The sequence below is a fragment of the Notolabrus celidotus genome, chromosome 1 (genome assembly GCF_009762535.1).
Source record: "Notolabrus celidotus isolate fNotCel1 chromosome 1, fNotCel1.pri, whole genome shotgun sequence".
In the NCBI taxonomy this organism is placed as follows: domain Eukaryota; kingdom Metazoa; phylum Chordata; class Actinopteri; order Labriformes; family Labridae; genus Notolabrus; species Notolabrus celidotus.
In genome coordinates this window covers 14,152,708-14,178,083 of record NC_048272.1, presented here as the reverse complement: position 1 = coordinate 14,178,083, position 25,376 = coordinate 14,152,708, and the positions used below count along the sequence as shown (strand labels likewise).

Below are 25,376 nucleotides of genomic sequence, written 5' to 3'. Positions count from 1 at the left end.
TCTCTGGGATTAATTTATTAACATGTCACTTCTCAGTGTATACAGTACTGTAATGGAGCTGATTAAAATTAACGCAGAAGTTGTGTTTTATTTTGAAAGTCATGGTTGATATAAAATACTTTGACATAAAGATTGACCATTTGAAAACAAGATATTGTATAATGGATCCAGCATATAATCTGAGACTTACGATGACTATGCAACATTAAAGTAATAATTATAAAAAAGTAAGCACTACATTGATTAGATTAGATTAGATTAGACTACATTATCTGTAAAGAAAGAAACATATATAAAATAAACTGTACATTGGTATAAAAACAACAGCTAAGTACATCTAAGTACACGCTCACACATTGGTCCAAAAGCTGCATGTCGCACTGGTCTGATGGTGTATTTACAGTATGCAATTTACACTTTATATATATATATATATACATATATATATATATGTGTGTACAGTATTTGTTGACATTACATGCAACATACTTGTAAAAAGTGTCTCCTCAAGTGATGAAATATTTATATTCTTTGGTTTCTGTGCCAACATTGAAAAAGGCAGATGACCCCTTATATTGAGTAGGGCACATTAGAAACTCTCAGTTGTCACTGCTCATTAGTACCAGCTCGTTAACCATTAACCAATATAGTGCTTCAGCGTATATTGTTTTACGTCTCATAAATTATTACAGTGTTTAACAGGACCTCTAAAATCCTGTCACTTACAACATAATACCTCAGTCATAATGAAATGACCGTCATGTCACAAGCAGAGTAGCAGCTGACTTATATATACATGAATCAGATGATCAGTTAATTAGAAGAGACCACCATGTCCAGTTCTTTCACTCCCTCCTGGCCGGAGGTGAGGCCGCAGCTGCCTGCGAGCCCGCCGTCTGAGTAATGGCTGCCTGACCTGGGCACTGCAGCCGGGGAGGGAGGGGCCTGGGCCAGTCCTGGCTTTTTTGGTGGGATAGGTGGAGGGTTCCCCCTGTCTGCCCGGGTGATGGTGGGTGATCTGATCCCCTGTGGGAGCGCTCCTGCAGCTCTTCCAATGACAGGAGACAGTGGCGCTGCCAGACTGCGGTAGTCCGTACCAAAGGGTGAGTTGTTAGGTGTTGTGAGTTTTGGACTGGCACTCTGCTGAGCTGTGGTGAAGCGGGACAGGACCTGAGTGACCGTGCTGCGGGCCATCTGTTTCACCGGGCTGGTTTCTGGGGAGGAGCTGCTGGTCACAGGCGGGACTTCCTTTGGTGACAGTGGGGGCGGTGCTGCCTGCGTTTGCGGCTCGGGTTCAATGGTGCCCTGGAACTTATGGCGAGCAGCATGGAAGCGCTGATTGATCCCGGCTTGGTACGGAGACGGGTAGCCACCAGGGCTCGGGCTGCCTTGTTGGCGTTTGGCGAGGAGAGGAGAAGCACAAGGCGAAGATGGAGACAGGGTAGAGGAAGATGTGTGGACTTGACTCTCACCCCCATTCTGAAGGCAGATCTTCTCCGAGTTGCCGCCTGGACCCTGATGCCCATTAGTCTCCATCGCACAGTGATGACCGTTTGTGACATTTGGCTGCACAGATTGTAGATTTCTCTCTTCCTCAAAGTCCTCAACCTGAATAGTGTCTGTTTTAGTATTTCTTAAAGGAACTTTGGTGGCCCACTGCTTTTTTTCTGCCTCTTCTGGAGCTGAAACGACTTCTGCAGCATCTTTCATCAAGTGTGGATCCTCCAGCTTCCTCTTGAGCTCCTCCACCTGAGACCAAAATGGAGAGATGACTAAGTAAAGGTAAAGAATGGCTGTCATTTGCAAGAATATTTCACCTCTGTGAGATAAGTTCACTTAGGTAGCTTTAGTGTGCTATACAAAATGGACATTTTAACATGGGAGCTAATGGGGACTCCTTGGCTTTTGGAGTCAGCCTCTAGTGGACACTCTAAGAACTGCACTTCCATGTAGGCCTCATTTTTCATTAGCAGACATTGCCGCTTGATTTCATTAGATACATATTATTATTCAAATGCAGATTATTATAACAATCATCATTCAATACTTCAGAAGAGCACTGCACTTATTTATGAGTGAATAAGTGAGATTCAATTGTATAATTAAAGGAAACCCACCATTCCTAATGACCTACAATCGGTAAAATTCATGGTGAGCACTAGCTGCGTGACATGGGATGTTTACAGGCAGGTGATGCACAGACTCCACATTCACAGCAGTCAGTTATCTGATGATATAGTATGCAGCACTAATTTTAATGTCCGCACCTGTTGTTGAAGCTGACAACAGAGAGCCTCCTCTTTCTTCAAACGCGAGCGGAGCTGCTCTCTCTCTGTGTCGAACTCAGCCAGCTGCTCCTCCACCCTCGCCTCCATCCTCAGAGCTCTCCTTCTCTCATCCTCTAGCTCTTGTCTCAGAGCCTGACAGGCCTCTTTCTCCTGCAAGAGGAAAAGTATGTTCACACGGTCTGCAAGTTTAACAACTGGCCTCCTGACATCTGTAAAAACAAGAGAACATAATTGCTAAACACAGGCTGAAAATACCTTGTCAAGTTTGCGGCTCAGCTCAGTCAGCCGGTGACCCTCCTCCAGAGCTCTGCTGCTTGCCCACTTGCACTCTTTAGCCAAAGCGCAGGAGAGCTGTTTGTGCTGAGCCCTTTCTTCTTCTAGCTGGTCAGTGATCCGACGCTGCTCTTTTTCCAGCCGCCTGACCTGGCTGCGCTCAAAGTCCAGCTGCAGAGGCCGAGACAAGACAAAGTTTTCAGAAGGAGGAGACTTCTAAAACTTTCAACAATACCTCTTTTAGAACTTTGAAACTCATATGAGAACAATGCAAGTGCAATCACAATCTTTTACAATTCATTAGACAGCACCTGTTGTTGTAAGCGCTCCCTCTCCTTCTCAAGGATGTAGGTGACATCATCTCCCTCTGCTGTGTCCTCAGCATGCCTCCTCCTCTCCTCCTCCAGGTCTGCAATGACCTGAAGTAAACACAGCGGGGAGGCACAGAGTCAGAGATGACACCATTCACATGAGTTGGTTCTGCCTGGTATTAAAGCCTATAATTGTTATTATGTAGGTATATGATTACTACATTGGAAGCGAAAATGCTGATTACAGGCCAGCTAACAAAAACAAAGTTTATCTCTTTTAAACTGTTGTCATGTTCAGCTCCGCCTTCAGAGAAAAGTATAGCTCTCACTCTGGTTTTACAAAGCTTAAGATGATGAAGGGCTTTGAGTTCCTTTAGCTCCAACAGATGCAGTGGTAATCACTGTTTACAGCATTACATTTATTATTATGATTATTATTATTATTGTGTTGTTTTAACAGTCAGGTTTATCTTCTGTGTCATAATATCACCAGTCACTCAAAGATATTTGAATTTCTTTGTTCAGCACTCTGTATGTGTGCCTCAGTTCCTAGAAGGACACTCTACATACTGTGTAACGATTCATCCACTACATTGATGTATATATTTGATGACATATATCGCTCTAAGATCGTTTTAAAAAGTTATAAATCGATTGTATCAATACTAGGAAATGGCGCTTTGGATTTAAGCACGGCAGACTTTATATGGATTTTTTTTTTGTGCACTTTTAATGATAAGATGTTAAACGTTACTCAATTCAGGCTGCCTGTCTCTGACGCCATGGCCACGCACCAGCACATAACAAAATATTTCACACCATTTCAGTCCAGCGTGCCGAAACACTTTGGCTTTTGCAAAGACGGAGATGTTCTCAATAAGTTGCTCGCTGTTTGTAGGATATGTAAAGGTCAAGTACAGTACCAAAGCAACACGACAAATCTATCCAACCACCTACTAAGTCGCCATGGGATTTCACACAGCGCCGGCCGTCCAGGCACCTCTTGTAGTGTTCCCGCTGCAGCAGCAGCGCAAGGTAACATCAGCTCTGCCGTAGCCTCAGGCCTTGTTTGTTTATCTCCATATTTAATTTATACCTGATTCCCCTACAGGAAACAACAGGAGTCTAAGACTGTCTAGTATCAAGGTATTTATTTCACAGTCACACTGGTTGAATATTGGCTGAAAAGTTACTGAATCGATTTCAAGTCGCTGAATCGTTTCGGATCGTATCGTTCTAAATGAACCAATATCGTCCTTTAATCGTATCGGCAACAACGAATCGTGAATTGAATCAACTAGCTGTTAAAAAGAATCGTTACCCCCCTACTACATACTAAATATGGTATATATAGAGAAAAACACTTCATTGCACTCCTCCAGTAAAAAACATTTAGTATCCCTTATCTGAATCTCACATCTGTTACCTAATAATAAAAAAAAAGGACACACGCACACCCACCCTCCTGTGCCTGCTCTCTGCCGCAGCCAGCTGAGCCAACATCTTCTCCTGCATCCTCCTGCAGTGGCTCACCACCAGCTTGAGAACCACCAGGGGGTTGGAGGTCGAGGAAGAGGAAGAACAGCCCGCGTCCTTGTCCTGGCCCCCGACAGCCTCTGTGTCTCTCTGCAGAGCCAGGAAGGGGTCGCTAAGGTTGTATCTGGCGTAGCGCTCCTGGATGAACAGATCTTTACGCTGAGCCTGAGGAGACAGGAAGTGATCAATTAGACATTATGTGGTTGTGTAGGAGATGTTCATCAGTGGAACAGCTTGGCTTATTTCTACGGCCTTGTTTACAGAAGAATTGTAGCTTGGCTGTGATGTGTGGATTCTTTTTCTGGCATCTCTCTGTGAAGTCTCAGCTGGTACGAGATGCTGTTACTGATGCTGTATACATTTGAACACTGACATCTGTTGCCTGGTTGGCAGCATGACTTTGTGGATGAAAATGTTGGTTGGATCACTACTTTGATTCAGATTTAAATATTGTAGCAGCTACTTGTTGTGATTCCATACATGCTGCTACAAACAGTCATGTCCCCCAGAGAACAAACCCTTAAAAACTTTATGGTTTGAGCAACTATTGGGTAAAATTCAGTTTTTTAATTCAATTCAATTATACAGTCTATGGTTGGAGTTTGGAAAAACTGCCCTACTACTGCAAGCACACCGTGTGATATGAAACACATGTCCTTCAAAAAGAGTAAGCAAAGTGTTTTTTGCCACGTGTCCCCACTACACACCACAAATACAGGTCCCAGTGACGTTTTTGCAAACCCCATTCTGAGCACTTTGGCATGTACATGCTCAAAGCACCTCTCTGACTATTTACGTGCCAAAGTACATTTCTTCCCCATTCACAGAACACAGAATCAACCACAGCATTTCCTCATGATTCATACCAATAACACTCAAGTGGTTAAAGAGCGGTAGATAGAAGAGGAAGAGAAGGAGAGGAATTACAAAAATAACGAAAAAATACCATAGAAAGAGAAGTAATGAGAGGAAGGAGCAACAGATGGTGTGTGTCTGTCTATCTTTAGCAGGACAGCTGCTGTGGACTGGGCCCCGGCCAAGGCAGACCTGTTCTCTGTTTAACTCCAGACAAAAAGAGGGATAATAGCAGCAAGACATCTCAGGTTGAGCAGATGCCTTTTGGACCTGCCGTGAAAAGGGGATGAAGAGTGTTTGTTAGCCGTGTGTGTGTGTGAGAGAGAGGGGGGAAATAGAGGGATGTGGCAGAGCTGGCAGTATGTCTTCGTAAGGGTTTCAACAAAAGAGGATAAAGAGATTAGAGAGAACAGTATCCTCTACAGCAGCGAGAGGACAGAGTTCTTGATGACTGATACCCAGATTACTTGAGAAGTTTAAAGTGTAGTAAAGACTTTAAGTAGGCCTGCAGAGAAATATTTAGCCCATGCATCGTTTTACAGAGGGTTAATGAGCGTGCATGTGTCAGTGTTATGTAGGTAAATCTTGGCAACTCCTAGAAAGCGCCATACTAGAGTTTGAACCCTGACATCTTGAACCAGGTATGTTCTTCTCTGCCACTGACTCTGATACCTGAGTATCCTGAGTGAGTTTGGGATATTAGCTAATACCAGAGCTCTAATACTTTGTTTTTTTCCCACATTTTGAAACAGTAAAACCTGTTGTCCTTAAACTAAAAAAATCTATGCTTTAAGTTTGTTGAGGTGTCATATTCACACTGACTTCATGTTATCTGAGTCAACCAACTAAATACATTTCACAGAGACACCATTAATGGTCTCAGCATCACTTCCAGGATCCCCCCTCATCGGCCGCACATCGCCCGTGTATTTCATCTCCTCTCTATTCTTCATGTAATCATGTCTGTATGATAAACAGCAACATGTATTAGCTGTAGATTACCATAACACGCTCTGAATCACTGTGGAAAAGTAAACAGAGATCGTAGCCGGGCCGGAAGCAGGCGACCGTCTTATCAGAGAGACTACACTGCCCTCAAGCGTTTTAGCAGAGAATTGCTTGGCTGTTAAAGCGCATGCAGAGAGCAAAAAATGGAGCACACTCTAAACATTTTTAAAGGTGCAAAACTACACAGCAACAAAAAAAAATGTGTCCGTTGCTGTGACTGGTCAATGCTTTTGTCACAGATTAAATGGTTTAAAGGACATTAAGCGTGCCGTTAAATAATATGACCCATAAGCAGACTAGAGGTTGTAGTCCACAACGCAGTGGCAGCAGGTTCAACTTGCAGCCTCAACCTTTGCTGCATGTCATCCCCAACACTCTACTCCCCCCATTTACCATTGCTCGTCTGCAGTCGTATCCAATAAAGGCAAAATTTCCCATAAAAGTAACTTGGAAATAAATGGTGGCTGGTTTAGCCAGTCGTTGGTGATATAGGAGGACTTCTGGTCAAAGCTTCTTTTTCCATGTGTTGCCATTGTTTACAGTCTGACAAGCAACCAGAGAAATAAGCTAAAAGTTAGTGTTGAGAAACAACTTTTCAGAGGGGATTATTAGCTGTGCTTGTTTGCAGAAATCCTTTTTTTTTTTTTTAAATATACATTTAAGCTAACTTTATGACATTACTGTGGAACATGATCTTCCCATTTGCTTTCCACGTGGTCTGTTATTTTATTTTATTGTTATTTTTGTGTATACAGCCAATTCCTGCACAACACTTAGTTTTCCACCAATATAATGGACTTTTTTTACTACACTTGTATCGGCAGTTTATGTCAGCTGATGTTGAACTCTAGGTAATGATAATAAGGAAAGAAAAGCTGGTATTTGAACATCTCAGATGTGACTAACTCAATCAGAGTCCAGAATGTGAAGCTGTTAACATATTTTAACATCAAAGGCATTTGTACAAAGCAAAGATTTATTTTAAGCAACTTGAAGCTTTACTGAGAAAGACACGTGATTAAAAAAAACCACTGGGAAATACCCCACCCCTCATTGATGAAGACTTCAACTCTATTAAACTTAACAGACAAGTTAGAGCAAGTGATTTATTCTAACTGGTAGATCCAATAAGACACAATCAGGGAGCATCGATTGATGGCTACAACCCAGATCACAGGCTGTGATTGTTGTCTACTTCTAGTACAACATCAGCTCATCAGACACAAAGGGAGGAGTGCCAGGCTGTGAGGCTTCACTGCAGTTATTTGATCCAGTCCACCGAGGACGCTGTGAAGGCGGATCAAACAGCATGGAGGGGTGAAACAGGAAAACACAGGGTGCCCGGGAGGATTAAAAAATGCCTCTTAAATGTAACCACACATCACCTCAACAAGTCCTGTGTGCAATGTAGAGTATCTCAAACAGGTTTCAGCTCCGAACAAATGTTAGAAGATCTTTTCTTAATGCACCTTCTGATCGATAAGAATACTGCAGCTTAACTGTCCGTCTTTGAAGGCTTGCTCTCGTGTTTTGCTTGAAGGTAGCTTTTAGTTTTAAAGAAAAAAAACTTCAAATATAAATCTGTCGACATACTTGGCCTCCAGCCCATCTCTGTTCCCGTCAATGACTGTCTGCTCTGATGTGTCAATTTACGGTGCGAGATGAATACGCTTGAATCAGGTTTTCCATTCTTGTAACCTACTCTGCCTGAGGATATGTGCTCAGTCTGACTTTCAACCCTGCAGCAGTTTTGTGCAATACATCCAGAAAAATCATTTGTATGATTCATTTCATAAGAGTAAAAATAAAGAGTAGTGGACATAGATTTTTGTGATGTATTCTTTGTTCTAGGGGAGTTCAGAGCGAGGTTCTGGATAATTGGCCCTTAAGTTCTTGTTTTTTTCTCTCCTGTCAAACAAAAAGCTCCCTCATACATACAGACCGTCTTTTCAGCTCTCCCTGCAACCTTTCAATGCACACACAGACGAGCACTACCACGACACAAAGGGAGGCTGTTTTCATCTACTGCTGCTCAGCAGGCGGAGGAAGTGAAAGAGGGATTACAGGAAACACATTTCTTACATGACTTAATACTAAGCACCCAAATCTACTATTCATTACATCGTACTGTAGGTGCACAATACTCGTAAACATTCAGAGCATGTCTGCTATGCATCGCAGTCTACCTCCATTATTCATGCTTTTGACTTGGCTGCACTTCTTGGCATCCAGAGGGGGTCTTCGCTCGGGAAGTCGTCTTTGTGCCTTGCCGGTACTGGGACAAATCCAGCTTATCTTTCACTGACACATGCCTGGTGTCTTTCAGTCATGCAAGGTTTGTTACAAAATCTGTATAATACTGGGAGAGAATGTTTTTTGAACTTCTTACCCCAGAGTCCTATACATTTCAGAGCCGCTTAGACAGATTGGGAAATGCCCTGAAATGCTCCTGCATGACCTGTCCATGCAAAAGACACCAGGATCTGAGGAAATACGGATCACAATCACAGGATAGTGAAGAAAATGCAATTAATGAATGAAATTCAATCAGATTAGCAAAAGCAGCACTATATTTTGCTCTTTTTTATTCCTGCAGGACACAACAAGGTACATCTTTTGAAGTTTGTCCATGTGAAAGCTCAAACAACCACACCACATGAACTCAACAGTTAATTTAAAATCTCATTTTCGTACTTGAGCCCCCTTTTAACTCAAAGTAAAGACTTGTATCTCTTCCCAAAGGAACTACTGGATCACTGCAGGGCTTCTTGTGCCAAATCCGAGCGTTGCCAAAGACTCACTTCCTTTTGAAAGCTGCAGTGTGAGCAGCTGCAGAAGTGAGTCACGAGTGGAAAGAACGCTGCAGATAGTTAGAATGCCACTGATAGTTCTGCATAATTAAATATAGAGGACTGAAGAAAAAGCCACATTATTAAACTCACATCATGCACTTATAAATAACCTTTAAAGAAAAAAACACTGATAAGAATCAGAGACTTTAAAACACTGAGAAAAGAAACCACACGTGAAAAGTTGCCAGTTGCCGTACTTTAGCCGTAACGGGTAATCAAAGGCACTAAAAGCAAAAATAAGTGGACAGTGGTGTTGTTCCCATGGTGATTTGTGGTTGAGCTAAACATTTCCCTCATGACACTTAGTGTAGCAGTGACACGTCAGTTCAGACTAACATGAGCAACAGGGCTGAGGCTGCTTCTTTAAATACTGTGAACAGCATATCTGCCGCCAGGATTTCAACTCAGCCTTTTAGTCACACTTCAACCTGACTCCCCTGAACTGGATCCCTGCAGGTTTAAGATTTTGAATTACTATTGATCACTTATAGAGAGCCTTGAACCAACCTATTAATCATACGTTCATTTGCCTCATGTCCCCTCTTACCCCCTGACATCCTCATGTGTCTCTGTTTCGTGGTGATAGAAATAAGATACAAAAATTGATGGAACATTTCTGGTCAAGGTCTCAAAACTTTTGGAATGACGTGCATGTGGTTCCCTATAGACTATATAAATAATGGACGTAGTATACATGACGTCACCTATCTGTTTCTGAAGTGCTGTTTTGGCGGGAAACATATTGGATATGCTTAAGTCCACCTAACTTCTGTCCAGCTAATATGCGGTAAAGAGGCGGGCTTTGAGCCTCCTAGCCACTCTTCCCACTCTTTTCCAGAGATCATTTTCATTTAAAAAAATGTAAACTGTCTTCCTGCATGGCGATGTCTATTATGATCAGCGATGTCTACAACGTGGAGTTCCTGAGCAGCTGTGTCGCTCTTTATGTTCCCTTTGTTTTCACTATCGGGAGTTTGCACTCCTGCTAGCTAGAGGAGGGGTTCTGACACTTTTTGGAGCCAGGGACCCCTTACAGGTGAGAAAATTGTCCATGGCCCCCTCATAATTGTAACACAGATTAAGCACATTAGTGATGTGTCAAGATCAAAAGCTGCGGCTCTGAGAGCCGATGCTTTATAGTGAATCAGAAGAGCCGGCTCGCATCCAGAGAGAGCCGGCTCCCAGTTTTTTCCTTTCACTGCTTAGCTCTCTCAGTGCTCAGACCCAGCTCTGCTCACAGCAGAACTTTCTTTTGATTGGTCAGCATGGCGGCCATTCGGCTAATCATATGTGAGGATATAGGATACAGGTGATGGAGGGGAGGCTGTGTATCGTGGCTTCATCTGTTCCTTCAGAGAGAGTCTTCTTAAAGACCGGGCAAATACTCACTGAGAGGAGAAATCGGATCAGACAATCCAAGCTGAGGCATCCGATTTTACTCAATGCCAACCTGAGGACATTAATAATGTTGTGTTTGGTTCTGGTTCTGTTTGCTTGAGTTTGGTTCTGGTTCTGGTTCTGTTTGCTCGAGTTTGGTTCTGGTTGTGTTCTGGTTCTGTTTTCTTGAGTTTGGTTCTGGTTGTGTTCTGTTTCTGTTCTGGTTCTGTTCTGGTTCGGTTCTGGTTCGGTTCTGTTCTGGTTCGATTCTGGTTCACATCTGGTTCGGTTCTGGTTCGGTTCTGGTACAGTTCTGGTACGGTTCTGGTTCGGTTCTGATTCGGTTCTGGTATGGTTCTGGTTCAGTTCGGTTCCGGTTCGGTTCCGGTTCGGTTCTGGTTCAGTTCTGGTACGGTTCTGGTTCGGTTCTGGTTCGGGTCTGGTTCGGGTCTGGTTCGGTTCTGGTTCAAGTCTGGTTCGGTTCTGGTATGGTTCTGGTACGGTTCTGGTCTGGTTCGGTTCCGGTTCGGTTCTGGTTCGGTTCTGGTTCAGTTCTGGTTCGGTTCTGGTTCGGTTCTAGTTCAGTTCTGGTTCGGTTCTGGTTCAGTTCTGGTTCGGTTCTGGTTCGGTTCTAGTTCAGTTCTGGTTCGGTTCTGGTTCGGTTCTGGTTCAGTTCTGGTAGGCTTCTGGTTCGGTTCTGGTCCGGGTCTGGTTGAGTTTGATTCTGGTTCTGTTTGCATGAGTTTGGTTCTGGTTCTGTATTCTTAAATTTAGTTCTGGTTCTAAACCGAACCCTAACCCTAATCACAACCCTAATCCTAACCCTAGCCCTAATCCTAACCCTAACCCTAATCACAACCCTAATCATAACCCTAGCCCTAATCCTAACCCTAACCCTAATCACAACCCTAACCCTAATCCTAACCCTAACCCTAGCCCTAATCCTAACCCTAATCCTAACCCTAACCCTAATTCTAACCCTAACCCTAACCACAACCCTAACCCTAATCACAACCCTAATCCTAATCACAACCCTAACCCTAATCACAACCCTAATCCTAACCCTAATCACAACCCTAATCCTAATCACAACCCTAACCCTAATCACAACCCTAACCCTAACCCTAACCCTAATCACAACCCTAACCCTAATCACAACCCTAATCCTAACCCTAATCACAACCCTAATCCTAACCACAACCCTAACCCTAATCACAACCCTAACCCTAACCCTAATCATAACCCTAGCCCTAATCCTAACCCTAACCCTAATCACAACCCTAATCCTAACCCTAGCCCTAATCCTAACCCTAACCCTAACCCTAATCACAACCCTAATCATAACCCTAGCCCTAATCCTAACCCTAACCCTAATCACAACCCTAACCCTAATCCTAACCCTAGCCCTAATCCTAACCCTAATCACAACCCTAACCCTTACCCTAATCACAACCCTAACCCTAATCACAACCCTAACCCTAATCACAACCCTAACCCTAACCCTAATCATAACCCTAGCCCTAATCCTAACCCTAACCCTAATCACAACCCTAATCCTAACCCTAGCCCTAATCCTAACCCTAACCCTAACCCTAATCACAACCCTAATCATAACCCTAGCCCTAATCCTAACCCTAACCCTAATCACAACCCTAACCCTAATCCTAACCCTAGCCCTAATCCTAACCCTAATCCTAACCCTAATTCTAACCCTAACCCTAACCACAACCCTAACCCTAATCACAACCCTAACCCTAATCACAACCCTAACCCTAATCACAACCCTAATCCTAACCCTAATCACAACCCTAATCCTAACCCTAATCACAACCCTAACCCTTACCCTAATCACAACCCTAACCCTAATCACAACCCTAACCCTAACCCTAATCATAACCCTAGCCCTAATCCTAACCCTAATCACAACCCTAATCCTAACCCTAGCCCTAATCCTAACCCTAACCCTAATCACAACCCTAATCATAACCCTAGCCCTAATCCTAACCCTAACCCTAATCACAACCCTAACCCTAATCCTAACCCTAACCCTAGCCCTAATCCTAACCCTAATCCTAACCCTAATTCTAACCCTAACCACAACCCTAACCCTAATCACAACCCTAACCCTAATCACAACCCTAACCCTAATCACAACCCTAATCCTAACCCTAATCACAACCCTAATCCTAACCCTAATCACAACCCTAACCCTTACCCTAATCACAACCCTAACCCTAATCACAACCCTAACCCTAATCACAACCCTAATCCTAACCCTAGCCCTAATCCTAACCCTAGCCCTAATCCTAACCCTAACCCTAACCCTAACCCTAATCACAACCCTAACCCTTACCCTAATCACAACCCTAGCCCTAATCCTAACCCTAACCCTAATCACAACCCTAATCCTAACCCTAGCCCTAATCCTAACCCTAGCCCTAATCCTAACCCTAACCCTAACCCTAACCCTAACCCTAATCCTCACCCTAATCCTAACCCTAATCCTAACCCTAACCCTAATCACAACCCTAACCCTAACCCTAATCACAACCCTAACCCTAACCCTAATCATAACCCTAACCCTAATCACAACCCTAACCCTAATCACAACCCTAACCCTAATCCTAACCCTAACCCTAATCATAACCCTAACCCTAATCACAACCCTAACCCTAATCACAACCCTAACCCTAATCCTAACCCTAACCCTAATCATAACCCTAACCCTAACCACAACCCTAACCCTAACCACAACCCTAACCCTAATCCTAACCCTAACCTTAACCCTAACCCTAACCCTAACCTTTCCTAACCCCAACCTTTCCTAACCCTAACCCTAACCCTTACCCTAACCCTAACCCTAACCCCACCCCCAATACTAAATTTGATATTAACTAATAATTTTAAATATAATAAACAAATATATAAATTAATTTGAGTTATGTCCATATATTAATAGTCTTTAAAAATAGCTTATAAATAATTAATGTATTTATTTCATTAATTCATTATAGTAATAGAAATTAAAAACAGTTGGCAACTATGGGGTTAACATTACTGGGTTAAAGCAAGTTGGTTAATGCATAAAATAAACTTGTGTTGCATTTGCCTTTTTAGAAAGGCCTACAAATTAAAAGGAAAGGGAGAGCCTTTCTCACTTTTGCTCTGGCCTTTTATAGGAGAACTGCTCCATTTTTGCCTGCATTCATTTTAGCACTTTATGCCCTGGCCTGAAGAAGACCCAAGGGGTCGAAACGTTGCGCATGGGCATAAATTTATTTAGTTTTAGGGAATTAAATTTTGTTTAAAAACTCTTGCAATTTAATTTTAATTGCATTATTTTATTTTGGATTTCATTTTTTGATAAAAAATTCAGAAAAACACTAAAAAAATAATAAAATAATAAAAAATATATTAAAAAATATAAAAAATAACAAAAAAGACAAAAAAATTATATAGTTTAAAAACGATAAAAGCGTCACCATGAGCTCGGCTCATGGTGAGTGGCAGGAAGTACGGTATGGGAAGAGGGGTGGTCGCCCCCAGTACCGTACTGACCACGATGACCGTAGACCACCACCATACCGGCCCCGGCCGACTTGGGGCGGGTGGGGTGGGGCACCTTGGGGGAAGGACCGTGCACCTCCTGCTCCCCGTTACGGGGGACAGGTTCGCTTCCCCTCACCTAATCCTAACCCTAGCCCTAACCCTAATTCTAACCCTAATCCTAACCCTAACCCTAATTCTAACCGTAATCCTAACCCTAACCCCAACCCTAACCCTAACCACAACCCTAATCACAACCCTTACCCTAATCACAACCCTAACCCTAATCACAACCCTAACCCTAACCCTAATCACAACCCTAACCCTAATCCTAACCCTAACCCTAATCACAACCCTAACCCTAACCCTAATCACAACCCTAACCCTAACCCTAATCACAACCCTAACCCTAACCCTAATCATAACCCTAGCCCTAATCCTAACCCTAATCATAACCCTAACCCTAACCCTAATCACAACCCTAATCACAACCCTAACCCTAACCCTAATCCTAACCCTAATCATAACCCTAACCCAAATTCTAACCCTAATCCTAACCCTTAAAAAAGATAAACAGATAACACTTCAATTTGAATCATGTAAATTCCACTTGTATCCTTTAAAACAGAGGGTAATTTCATTCCTTGTGGACTCAACATGACAGCATTTATACTTTTCAAGTAATTGATCTTAAACGCTTTCAGAAAATTAACAGTAACAAGACTCACATATCCCTTCGAGCCACCAAATGGTGTCATAACAATGGTGTATGCTGTTTTGTAATGACAGCACAACTTTATAATTTATTAGAAATGTATTCAAATTATTTCACGGACCCCCACGCTATGGTTCGCAGACCCCCAGGGGTCCCAGGACCCCACTTTGAGAACAACTGAGCTAGAGTACGGTAATTGAGCCAAATGTACCATAAAACATAAACAATATACCCCCTGTTTTCTGTGAATGCATGATTATAAAGTGAAGGAGAAAAGATGAGAAAAAAGTTGCGCAGTGTCGCTGTCTTTTCCAGCACAGCGTGCACTCCACTTTCAATGAATGGGGATATGTTTTGTTAATAGGGTCAGGTCAAACGCAGCCATGTTGGAATAATTTTCCAGGACTATATGTGATTTTCCAGGACATTTTACTTTTTCTCCCATTTTCCAGGTGTTTTCCAGTACTGGAAAACTGGTCAACTGTTTTCCAGGTTTTCCAGGTTTTCCAGGATGCGTGGGAACCCTGCTTTGAAATTGCCGCGTTAGAAAAAAATTCACCTGCCATACAGTATGTGCCGATCGAGATATGAGCTATCCAGACTACACTCGTCTTTTGTACCAGGCTGTAAACATGTTTATTTCTGATGTAAAGATCGGCTTTTCTGAATTGGTGTGTATGTGGTTTCTGGTACTTCCTGGAGCCAGCCTCAAGCGGATCCTCGTTGAACTGCAGTTTTTAGCACTTCTGCATTGGACTCATATTTTTTAGACCGGAGGTTGCCGCTTGGGCTGAAGCCAACCTCAAGTGGACACTTAAGGAACTTAGCACCTCTACATTGGTATAATATCTCAAGCCGGAGATTGCCGCACGGCCACACTACGAGTTGCCTCCTATCCTCTATGCTTCTTTCCAACTGGATAGATTGTCATCAACCGGAACTACATCTTCGGTCAGTGGCTGGTGGTATTTTGAGATAAACACAAGGTACTTGTGCAGAAAGAAAGGATGAGCACTCAGTGAAGAAAGCCACCCCACTTTGCCCTTTACCGATACATTTAGTAGCCTACCACATGGCTCCTGATGTCCCCCAAAGCCTGAGATAGAAAGGACAGATGGGGAGCGAGAGCCAGCACATCACTGGGGTTATAAAGTGGGCTCCTCCCTTCACTGATGTTGCGTTTAGTTCGGCCCACAACACCTTGGAGAAGCTAAACAGTTCACTATGGCGTCCCAGATCAACCTCCCTCCATGCCAGCTTGGACCGCTGTCCATCATATCCACTTGCAGAACACCCCAATTTAATAATAACCCAACCTATATAGTATTCCCACGTTCAATGGACCCAGGCTCCAAACATGCAAGCTCCAGGTAGCGAAAACACTGATACTACCTACTCTAGCACCTGGCCCCTAGCAGCCCACACTACCCAACACAAAACAAGAAGAGTCTGAAGCCAGATATTAGAAGACGGGACAAGATGAGATGCAGGTCTAGGCTATAACTCATCACCGCCAGTCTAGGCTGTGTGCAGAGATGCCCCCAACATATGCCCCCTATTTCAGGCTGATATTTCTAAAATATCAGTAACTCCACCATCTAGTAGTTCTGGTGGCGACTAGCATATGGGACAATGTTTAATCCTGTAGTTGACTAAATGCACACATCCCTAATTAATACATAAAGTAACCAAGTAATAGAATGAATAGACATATTATGTATTTAAATATTTAGTATCCCCCCAACACAAGTACTGTGTCATTCTGAGGGTATTTGTGTTTTTTAGTGTCCACTGTTTTAATGTGAACTATGTGAACAGTTCAAATTATTTTTGACTTTTTTTTGTCTCTTTTTAACATTAGTCTCTTTTTAACATTTGTATAGATACATGTTAAAAAGACATGTCTGTGCATTACTGTCAGAACAAGACTTGGAGTTTAAAGCGATTCCTGCAAACCTCAAACACTGAACTCCTGGAATGCTGACATGCTTACAGTGAGCACACTTACATGCTGATGTTAGCAGGTTTAATGTTTACAACATTCACTCTCTAAGTTTAGAGTGTAAACATGCTAACGCTGGCTAATTAGCACTGCATAAAGAATGTAATGGAGGCTTAACTACTTGTGTACTGGAGAAACTGGATTGTATGATGATCACCCAAATCATGAGGATTCATCCTCACCACGATGTCTCTAAGGGATGTCATGGCAATGTTTTTTTCAACATTGTATTTTATTTTGGGATGACATAAAAACAGCTTCTCACAAAGCCGTGCTGCAAGCTCTGTTGTTTTTTACTGATAACAATCAGTTTTCATGTGAGGGCGAGACCCCAAATTCCACATCGCCAACTCCTCAACAGAAGAATAACAAAGAGGTATGAAGTCATGCTGCAATATAAAAAAAAAAAAACTTGGCAGAGATGAGGTCAGGTTTCACTTCCACCCTGCAATTAATTTCCAACAAGTCAGAAATGATCCCCTTAGCTGAAGCTTTGAGAGAGTTAACACAGCAGCACTGGTCCATTCACAGAGCTGAAAGGGTTAACAGTTTGTGGCATGAACAAAGCACAGCCATATTCCCCTCAAGCTCCAGTTAAGGCGAATGTTTATTTGTTCACTCCTTCTCTTGCTCACATTGAGTCATTGGGGACCAAGCATGCTGTAAGTCTTCTTGCCTTAGATGGCCAGATCCCAGGAGAGCTGTAGGAATGTGGTCTAGACACAACACTTGAACATTCAGCCATAGGCTCTCGGAGAGACGGCTGCCCTCTAGGTCGCTGGCTGCCTCTCCAGTTTGCTCTTTCAATGGTGCATTTTAAACCAGGAAAGTGAGCTGCATTCCAAGAGAGTAAGGGCTGTAAAACTCACATATTCACAGTGAAGAGAAAAAAATCTGCAATTTTTTAAAGTGTGAAAGAGAAAGTAGGGACATCTGGTGCAGAAACGCTCCATCTTTAAGTCTCTCATTCAGCGCCCATGTCAAGCTTTTTGTCTCTTTATGGTGTCACAGTGACAAAGAGTTTCCAAAATAGGTTTACAAATGTTTTGATAAAAGCTAAACATCCTCCAGGCTATGAAAGCAGTCACTAAAAGCGTGAGCATGTGTGCCTTTAGGACAGAGCACAGCTAAGGACACAGTGTGGGAAAATAGCATGAAAATCCTTTAATTGAAAGTCAGCATTAACCCCGCCAAAGTAAGACACCCTCAGGCTGGAGTTCGCTGTGCGTGAGTGCTCTATGCTAAGGTTATCTGTAATAGAGTTTATTTTGAAGTTCACTGGGATGCACCAATATCTGAAAGGATTCCTTCTTAAAGATGCACTCCAGACAGAAATTTGTTGCTGATTTTGAGGAATGTTACCTTGATGGATGCATGCTTTTGTTTGTGGAGATTTCATCCTCAGGAAATGACTAGGATCAAATCTAATCTTCAGTGGCTGAATTTTATCTTATCATTTTGTTTCGAGATCCAGAAGTGAATGCATGACTGATACGCAACAGGAGACAGCGACTGTATATATTCATAACCTCCATGTTTTACCAGGCATGCATGAATTGCCACTATAGTTTGAGTAGGTTCGCCTCCTGCAGGCTTGTAATGTGACTGTTAAAGGTCAGCAGTTTGTTCCTAGATAAATGTGAAAAAGAGAGAACTTTTCAAATCAGAAAAATAAGGATCAATATGTCTTCAGAGGCCTTCCAAACAACTCCTGCTGTGAAACCTATTCCTCTGCTCTCCAGTTGTTTTGTTTTTCACATAAAGGTAAAGATCGTTCACTTCTTTTCCCTGTTGAGATGTTTGTAATATCAAACAGAGAAAAGAAGCAAAGTACAAAAATGGCAGAGTTGTGGCTTCACCCCACAGCAGTGGTTTGGCAGGTTTCTTCTGTCAATCTGATAAAATGGTTCTACATCTTTAAACTTAATGCTTTCAGCAGTCCCTTGGCATGCCCAGAGGGGGTTAGTGTTTGATTCAAAAAGACAGATATTGTGCAGAAAACCACTTTAAAGTTACACTGATGCTATCTGCTCTATTAACAAGTACCTTCAGGGCTTCGATGACCAGGTCACGGGCCTCCAGCTCTCCTTCCAGGATGCTGAAAAGCATCAGCAGTTCCGGCTTGGTCAAACTCTCCATATTCAGCTTGGACTGTGGAGAAGAAAGAATCTACATTTAGACATTTCTCTTCACATAAAGAAACTGTACACCCAACTTTCTAAGGTGATTTCCCAGAAACCTTCCTCAGTGATTTGATTTCATCTTGAAACAAAGCGTAGTGTTTTCAAATTCCCACAAATCAAACACCGAGACAGGCCTCTGATCTATCTGATCTAGCTTGCAGATTTATGAGCTTTGTGAGGATATGTGGTTATTATCCTGGGAGGGAGACATAAAATGTAGGTAGACTTTTTTTATCCTCCTGTCTGAAAGGAAGTCAGACACTTTTTAGAGGGGCACCACTGAAGAAGTCAAGATGTGCAGTATAGATTAAAAAAAGGGATATTATTGTTAAATAACCCAACATCTGTCCATTATAACAGGACATTTTGAAGCTGCAACACTCAGACTAAAGGCTGGTTTATACTTCTGCGTTGAACCTACGCAGCGGAGGCCGATGCGGACATGAGCACTACATACTTGTGCGTTGATGTCTCCTTGACGCGCAGCAATACTACCCAGAAACGCTAGAGTGCAGTGTGGTCTCTATGATAGTTGGGTCGTCTGTTTCCAGTCCCGCTTCTTTTTCTGTTTACTTTTTCACAGCGATTACGAATGTATTATGTTGATTTAAAGCAGATACATGTTGCTGTTTATAATACAGACATGATTACAGGGAAGAATAGAGAGGATGTCGGAAGAGATGTAGGGCCCTATGAAATCTGATTTATTTTTTTCAAAATTCAATTTTTTCCATTTCAAATTATAAGAATTCCATTTTTTTACCCTTTACACTTATTTTACCACCATATAGTGGGTGCTTTTTGTGTCAGCGAAAAAAATAGTCCAATAATGAAATGCAAAAATCCTTAAATTTATTGATGCAACAAATCATTGCACAATTTTGCCCAGTATTTCAAGTCAAAACATAATGTTGTAACATAGCAATGTACCAATAAGTGCTATAGGTACAAAGTGCTTCTAGCACTTATTGTTTTTCCCTTTTTCACATGGCTTTTGGGCGGCAAGTGGTCATCACACGTATATTTACGTTTCCAGTCAACAGTATGTTGGCAGAATTTGAAAAAAAACCTCTCACCTGACACATAGAAGTCATTTGGGAACTGTTCAGCTCTGTATTTTGGAGTAAGAGATGAGTTTTGTAGTTTTTTGCAGACTTAGTTTCTGGTGGCCGCTTCAACATGTTGTTTATTTCAGGAGGGAGGGGTGAGTGTTTGTGAGGAGATGCACAGGTGGTGCCACGAAAGAGCAGTCCCTGGAAACATTTCCCCAGAGATACGTTCCTTCTCCTTATGATGACAGCATTTCAGTTACATTATGTCAATTTCCCAATCAGCAACCTCCGGTCTAAAAATATGAGTCCTATGCGGAAGTGCTAAAAATTGAAGTTCATCGAGGATCCGCTTGAGGCTGGCTCCAGAAGTACCAGAAACCACATACACATGAATGGAAAAACGACAATCTTCACAGCAGAAATAAACATGTTTACAGCCTGGTACAAAAGACGAGTGTAGTCTGGATAGCTCATTTCTCATTTGGCTCACGCTGATCAGGTCGTGAATTTTTTTCCAACGCAGCCATTTCAAAGATATTGAGATTACGAGTCTTCAAATGAGAGGCATAGCTGCCTGCGTGAACACTGCTAATTCCGCGGTTCAGTGAACGTGGAAATCATAGGGCCCCAGAGATGAAATACGCGGCTGATGTGTGGGGCTCTTGGAAGTGCTGTAGATTCAACACGTAGTTACATTTTGGAGGAGGTGCGTGTGTAGTCCTATTCGTAGATATGGGAGCTACCAACACCAATGCCGTAGGCTACACCATCGATTCAACGCAGAAGTATATATCAGGCTCAGGACATGTGGTCTAGAAGTTTGCATTATTTAGTTTTCCTTGATGGATCTGTTTATTCAAGCTTGATGAGGGATGGGTGTATTCTTAAAACCTTTAACTGTCTTAAAAGTCGGTTGTATCATCTTATCTCACCTGCGAGTTTATTATTTGAAAAAAAATGTCACATATCTGAATGAAACGCTGAGACTGAAATAACACCATGAACACAGCAGCTTTTCATCAAAGATCGTTGTTGATCATTTCAAGGAAGAAATTTTAACTTGAGTCATATTTTGCGCAAAGTAAAGAGTCCAATCCCCTGTTCTTTTGATACCTGAGTTATAGTTTGGGCAGATTCTTGCTTCTTTGTGAGTCAAATATGGATCCATTCAATGTTTGATGGGTTTGTTGTCATGTCACATTTTTCAAGACATTCAGGCTAGTCGTTTTTCTTTAATACTTCTGACAAAACTTAAAGACAAACAACAAAAACATGACCACATTTTCCTAAGTTTTCAAACACACTCGGCTGTAAGCATGCAATTGCTCTGTCATCTGTCTTAAAAGTTATGTGCATGGTCAGTTAGTCAGCTTTGAGCGTCAAACTTCAATGCTGAAAATCTTACATCAAATGACTTTGTTTTCTATCCCACTGATGGGGGTTGCGGTGACAGTTGGTTGTTTTGTATTGGGGATGTGATGTGGTCTCTTTGTAGTGTCTCTGCACTTTAATCTCACAGCTGTGTTGGTTCTGCTGACAAGCCCTGCGGTGTCCACACCTCAAACATCCAACCGCACTCAGGCCAAGTAAATGTTATGAGGGCCCCCTCTTTGAAATGAGATCAAAGCTGTTGATGTTGTAACACTGATCATCCTTTGCAGATGATAGCCGTCGTGTGGGATGTGAAGGACACATGTACTCCACACCGGCTGACAGCTTAATCACAGAAGCAAATATTCTTTCTGAGATGTGGCGGGAGCATCTTAAAAATCTGTGATCCACCTGAACTTTTGAGAAGGGACTGGGCTCTGCTCTGAATGAACTGTGGTCATCACAACTTTCCACAGCATGAAGTCTTGAGGTGGCGGACTGATCTCTGACAGCACTGGTTAAATAATGAAAGACAGCAGCAAATATCAGAGCTGGTAGCTTGGATATTTCCCATGCAACTTCAATAAAATTAGATACACTTCATCAAGTCTGGCTGTGACTGTGACAACTTTTGAAACAGGATTTAAAATAAAAACAACAACATTTTCAAGATAATAATTCTGGATTTTTAAACTCTCCCAAGATTTGCACTGTATTTCTTTCATCATAGTGACTGTTTTTTGATTTTGAACAAACTTAAAGTTGGGATGCATCGATCTGATTCTGCCTGGGTATCAGTCAGATACTGACTCAGAAAGCTAGATCATCTGTTAGTGACAAAAGGTCAATCCACAGGGCGGATCTATCCAACTCAGCTCTATGCTATTCTATGTTTAAAGCAACCATGTGCTCACACTATGTCACTGTAGGTCTGTGCATTGTGCAGGTGGAGAGCTAATGTAGCATGAAGGCAGCTAACTACAGAGGCTCAGTAGTTTGGGGGTATTTGACGCTTGTTTTGCCAACAACTCCAGCAGCGACTCGCAATATGTGCAAAGCTAATGTTTTGAGTGGTGGTGGTTGCGTAGTGAGACAACACAACTAATTTAATCAAGCATCTGAAGAGTCATCATGACAATGTATACAAAGAGTTCAACTAGTGCTGGGCGATATTGAAAATTATGTTATCACGGTAAAATATTTCATATCAGTTGATATCGATAATTATCACGATATATAAAATCATTATTTCATTTACATTTAAAATTTAAATGCAGATTTTTAGTCCTGAGTGAGAGTTGAAGAAACCAGACGGTTTGTTGACTTGTATCTGGATTTAGTTTTCATATGAACTTATTGAATCCATCATTTCGGATGATGCCAATAGGAAACAGGTCTTTTGTGTAAAATGAGATTTTTGTGAAGTTTTAGTTTGTCATACTAGCCTGCCAGCATTTAAATTCCTCACCTCTTGAATGGATAAATATAAGATATGATACAGATAAACATTGACTGCTGACATCAGTGCATGGCACATCAGCTGGTGCTGATGTTCAATTGATACATCAGTGCATCCTCTATACAATAAGAGCTCATGCATCATCTGAGGTGTCAGTGCATTAGACATGTTGAACTGCTGATCAATCTTCAAGCTGTTTTCATTTATACGCATTACTTTACAATGTAGCTGAAGTATCTTTTGCATCCTTTCATAAAAATCATGTTTCTCATCAAACCAGAAGATGAAGAAACAGAGGCACAAAATCAACCATTTTCCCTGCTCTAAACTAGTTAGTTAAGCTGTTATTTCCAAGCAATCATACTGATATGAAACCAGTACTTCTTGTAGGAGCCATGAAGGATTCAAGTGTTTATGTTTCTTGTTTTGAGGTTTAGGGTAGGATATTGTTTGTTTATTTTTTGTGGTGTTATTTTTGTTGTTTGTTTACGATTTGGTTTATTGTGGGGTCAGTTAGGTTATTACGGGTCATGTGTTAGGAGCGGGGATATTCAATTCATTTAGGCCACCTGTTTTCTTTTGTTTGTCGACCGCTTATTTTTCGCTTATTTTTGCTATTTTCTTTTGTGCACTTTATCATGAGTTGATTATCCTTTTTCGTGCACAAAAGGTTAAACTTACTTTTTGTGCATTAGTGAATTTTGCTTTTAGCGCATCCGACACTTAACTAGGCCCAACGTCAGCCTCTCAACGGCTTTTGGCTCTTCATAATCACTACACTTCTTATTTGCCAGATTCTGAGGAATGAGACCTGAAAAAAAAAATTGGCATCAGTCCATCTCTAGCTTCTAAAAGGATGCTAACAGTCTCCTGGATAGAAAACAAAGAGCTCTTGTACGCATGTGCCCGAGTTCTGCAAATCAAAGGTTAGCATCCAAACGCGACCTTATAAGAGGAATGAGCTGTGACCCAAGTGAACTGCACTGCACCTCCAGTCTTATCCCTACAGCAGCGTCCTCTCACAAAGAAGGCACACAGACTGTGCTCAAGTTGTGCCTCCACCAGCACTCATGGTGCACTCATGGTCTGTGGCTTAACCACAGGGCTGAAATGCTAATTAAACTGCAGCACACACACCTCCCTTGGTTTGGGTTTTACTGGCTTGCTTGCTAATTTCACAGGCGGCTGTAATCACTGTGAGAGGAGTGTGAGCTGTGTTATGAGAAATGTCTGGCCCAACAGGGGCTTACATGTGTCATCACGCTTGTTTGGATCCTCATCATTTTGATATTATTTCCTCTAATCCCCCGGTAAGAGTGGGTAATCATGAAGGTATACAAACACTGGGACGATAGCATGGGAAATACAAATATTCCCACACGTTCTCATAGCTCCACTTCCGATGACGAAAGCCCTGTGTCCATAATCCTTTTATCCCTGTTTGTTTTAATCCTGGTCAGCCATGTGGCCGCTCTGCAACACTTTAAACTCATTAAAAACATGGCAGCTTTGACTGCAAATGTAACATGCTTTGCTCCAGTTAAAGAGGCTCTGGATTGTGAGTGGGACTCTTTATGTGTACAGTATGGGCAGAAAATTAACCTCAGGTCATATCATGGTCAATTAGAAATCCACATCTCTTAACCCAAGTGCAGCTTAGACTACAGAACTGCTTATGAAGAAGATATACAACCAACATTTCACTTTGCATTGCTTATTACTTTGGTGTTTTTGTCTCTTCTTCACAACATCTTCCAGTCAGCACAGCAGGAAAGGGAGGGGTAACTTTTAATATGTGAATCAGTACAAGATGGCACAAAGTGTAGCCTCTTTGGCCTACAAAATATGACATGAAATAAGGGTCACCTAAGGGAAGGAAGAAAGAGGTCAGCTGTGTTCCCATGTTGTAGTGATCATGATGTCTGAACAGAAGCTGCATGTCTGGATACTCAATTGGATTTGGTTGCCAACCTAATTTTTGTGTGGGTCACTTAGTTAGTCAGTCTGTTTGCTATATAAACCAGCTTTAATGCAGGCTGGTGTTAAAAGTACATAAAAACAAGTGATAAATCTTAATTGTAAACAGTGCTGAGTAAATAAGGCTTAATTTCACATCTGCAGCTTTTGTAGAAACCCTGAATCCGCTGTATCAAGAAGATCAAACGCACCGCAGCGGATGAGAGATGTCACTTACTTCTCTACTCGCTGAAAAATAAGTATACTCGTATTTCTGTACTAAATAACACATTTACGTGTCACTTAACCTGAAAACGTGAAGAACTCTCTGTTTATCCCGACTCTTGACCACTTTTTGGCTCATTTTCTTTGCTTTCCTTCAGGAGAAAAAAGTGTAAACACGGTAAACAGTAAAGTATCGTCCCTTGCTTCGCACCGCGGACACAAACACATCATATATTCGTCTTCTTACCTTCATGTGTCCCTCCGAGGTCTTAAAAAACTCCAGCATGAACTTTTTCTTCTGTCAGAAGATTTGTTTCACTTGATTTGCGTCCTGTGATCTCCAACGCAGCGGAACAGTGAGCGGCCA

The 25,376-nt window shown here is 42.0% G+C and overlaps 1 protein-coding gene across 2 annotated transcripts; it reads right to left on the bottom strand.

Annotated features, from left to right (window-relative positions):
* Window positions 1-25,376, bottom strand: LOC117823641 (CTTNBP2 N-terminal-like protein). 2 transcript variants are annotated; one of them, XM_034698895.1, is made up of 7 exons: window positions 25,257-25,376; window positions 18,810-18,914; window positions 4,328-4,573; window positions 2,873-2,980; window positions 2,544-2,732; window positions 2,268-2,438; window positions 1-1,749 (listed from the first exon to the last, which is right to left on the bottom strand). In XM_034698895.1, the coding sequence occupies exons 1-7, from the start codon at window positions 25,293-25,295 to the stop codon at window positions 814-816; spliced, it is 1,794 nt and encodes a 597-aa protein (XP_034554786.1). In that variant the 5' UTR covers window positions 25,296-25,376; the 3' UTR covers window positions 1-813. The 2 variants fall into 2 exon arrangements, with proteins under 2 accessions (XP_034554786.1, XP_034554850.1); XM_034698959.1 differs by having other exon boundaries at window positions 4,334-4,573.

Coding starts and splice junctions, on each gene's coding strand:
- LOC117823641 (XM_034698895.1), bottom strand. CDS start 25,295: ATGCTGGAGTTTTTTAAGACCTCGGAGGGACACATGAAG. Junction 4,574..18,809: donor TGGTCATCGAAGCCCTGAAG/GTACTTGTTAAT, acceptor CTGTCTCCTCAG/GCTCAGCGTAAAGATCTGTT. Junction 2,733..2,872: donor GGGAGCGCTTACAACAACAG/GTGCTGTCTAAT, acceptor CGGCCTCTGCAG/CTGGACTTTGAGCGCAGCCA.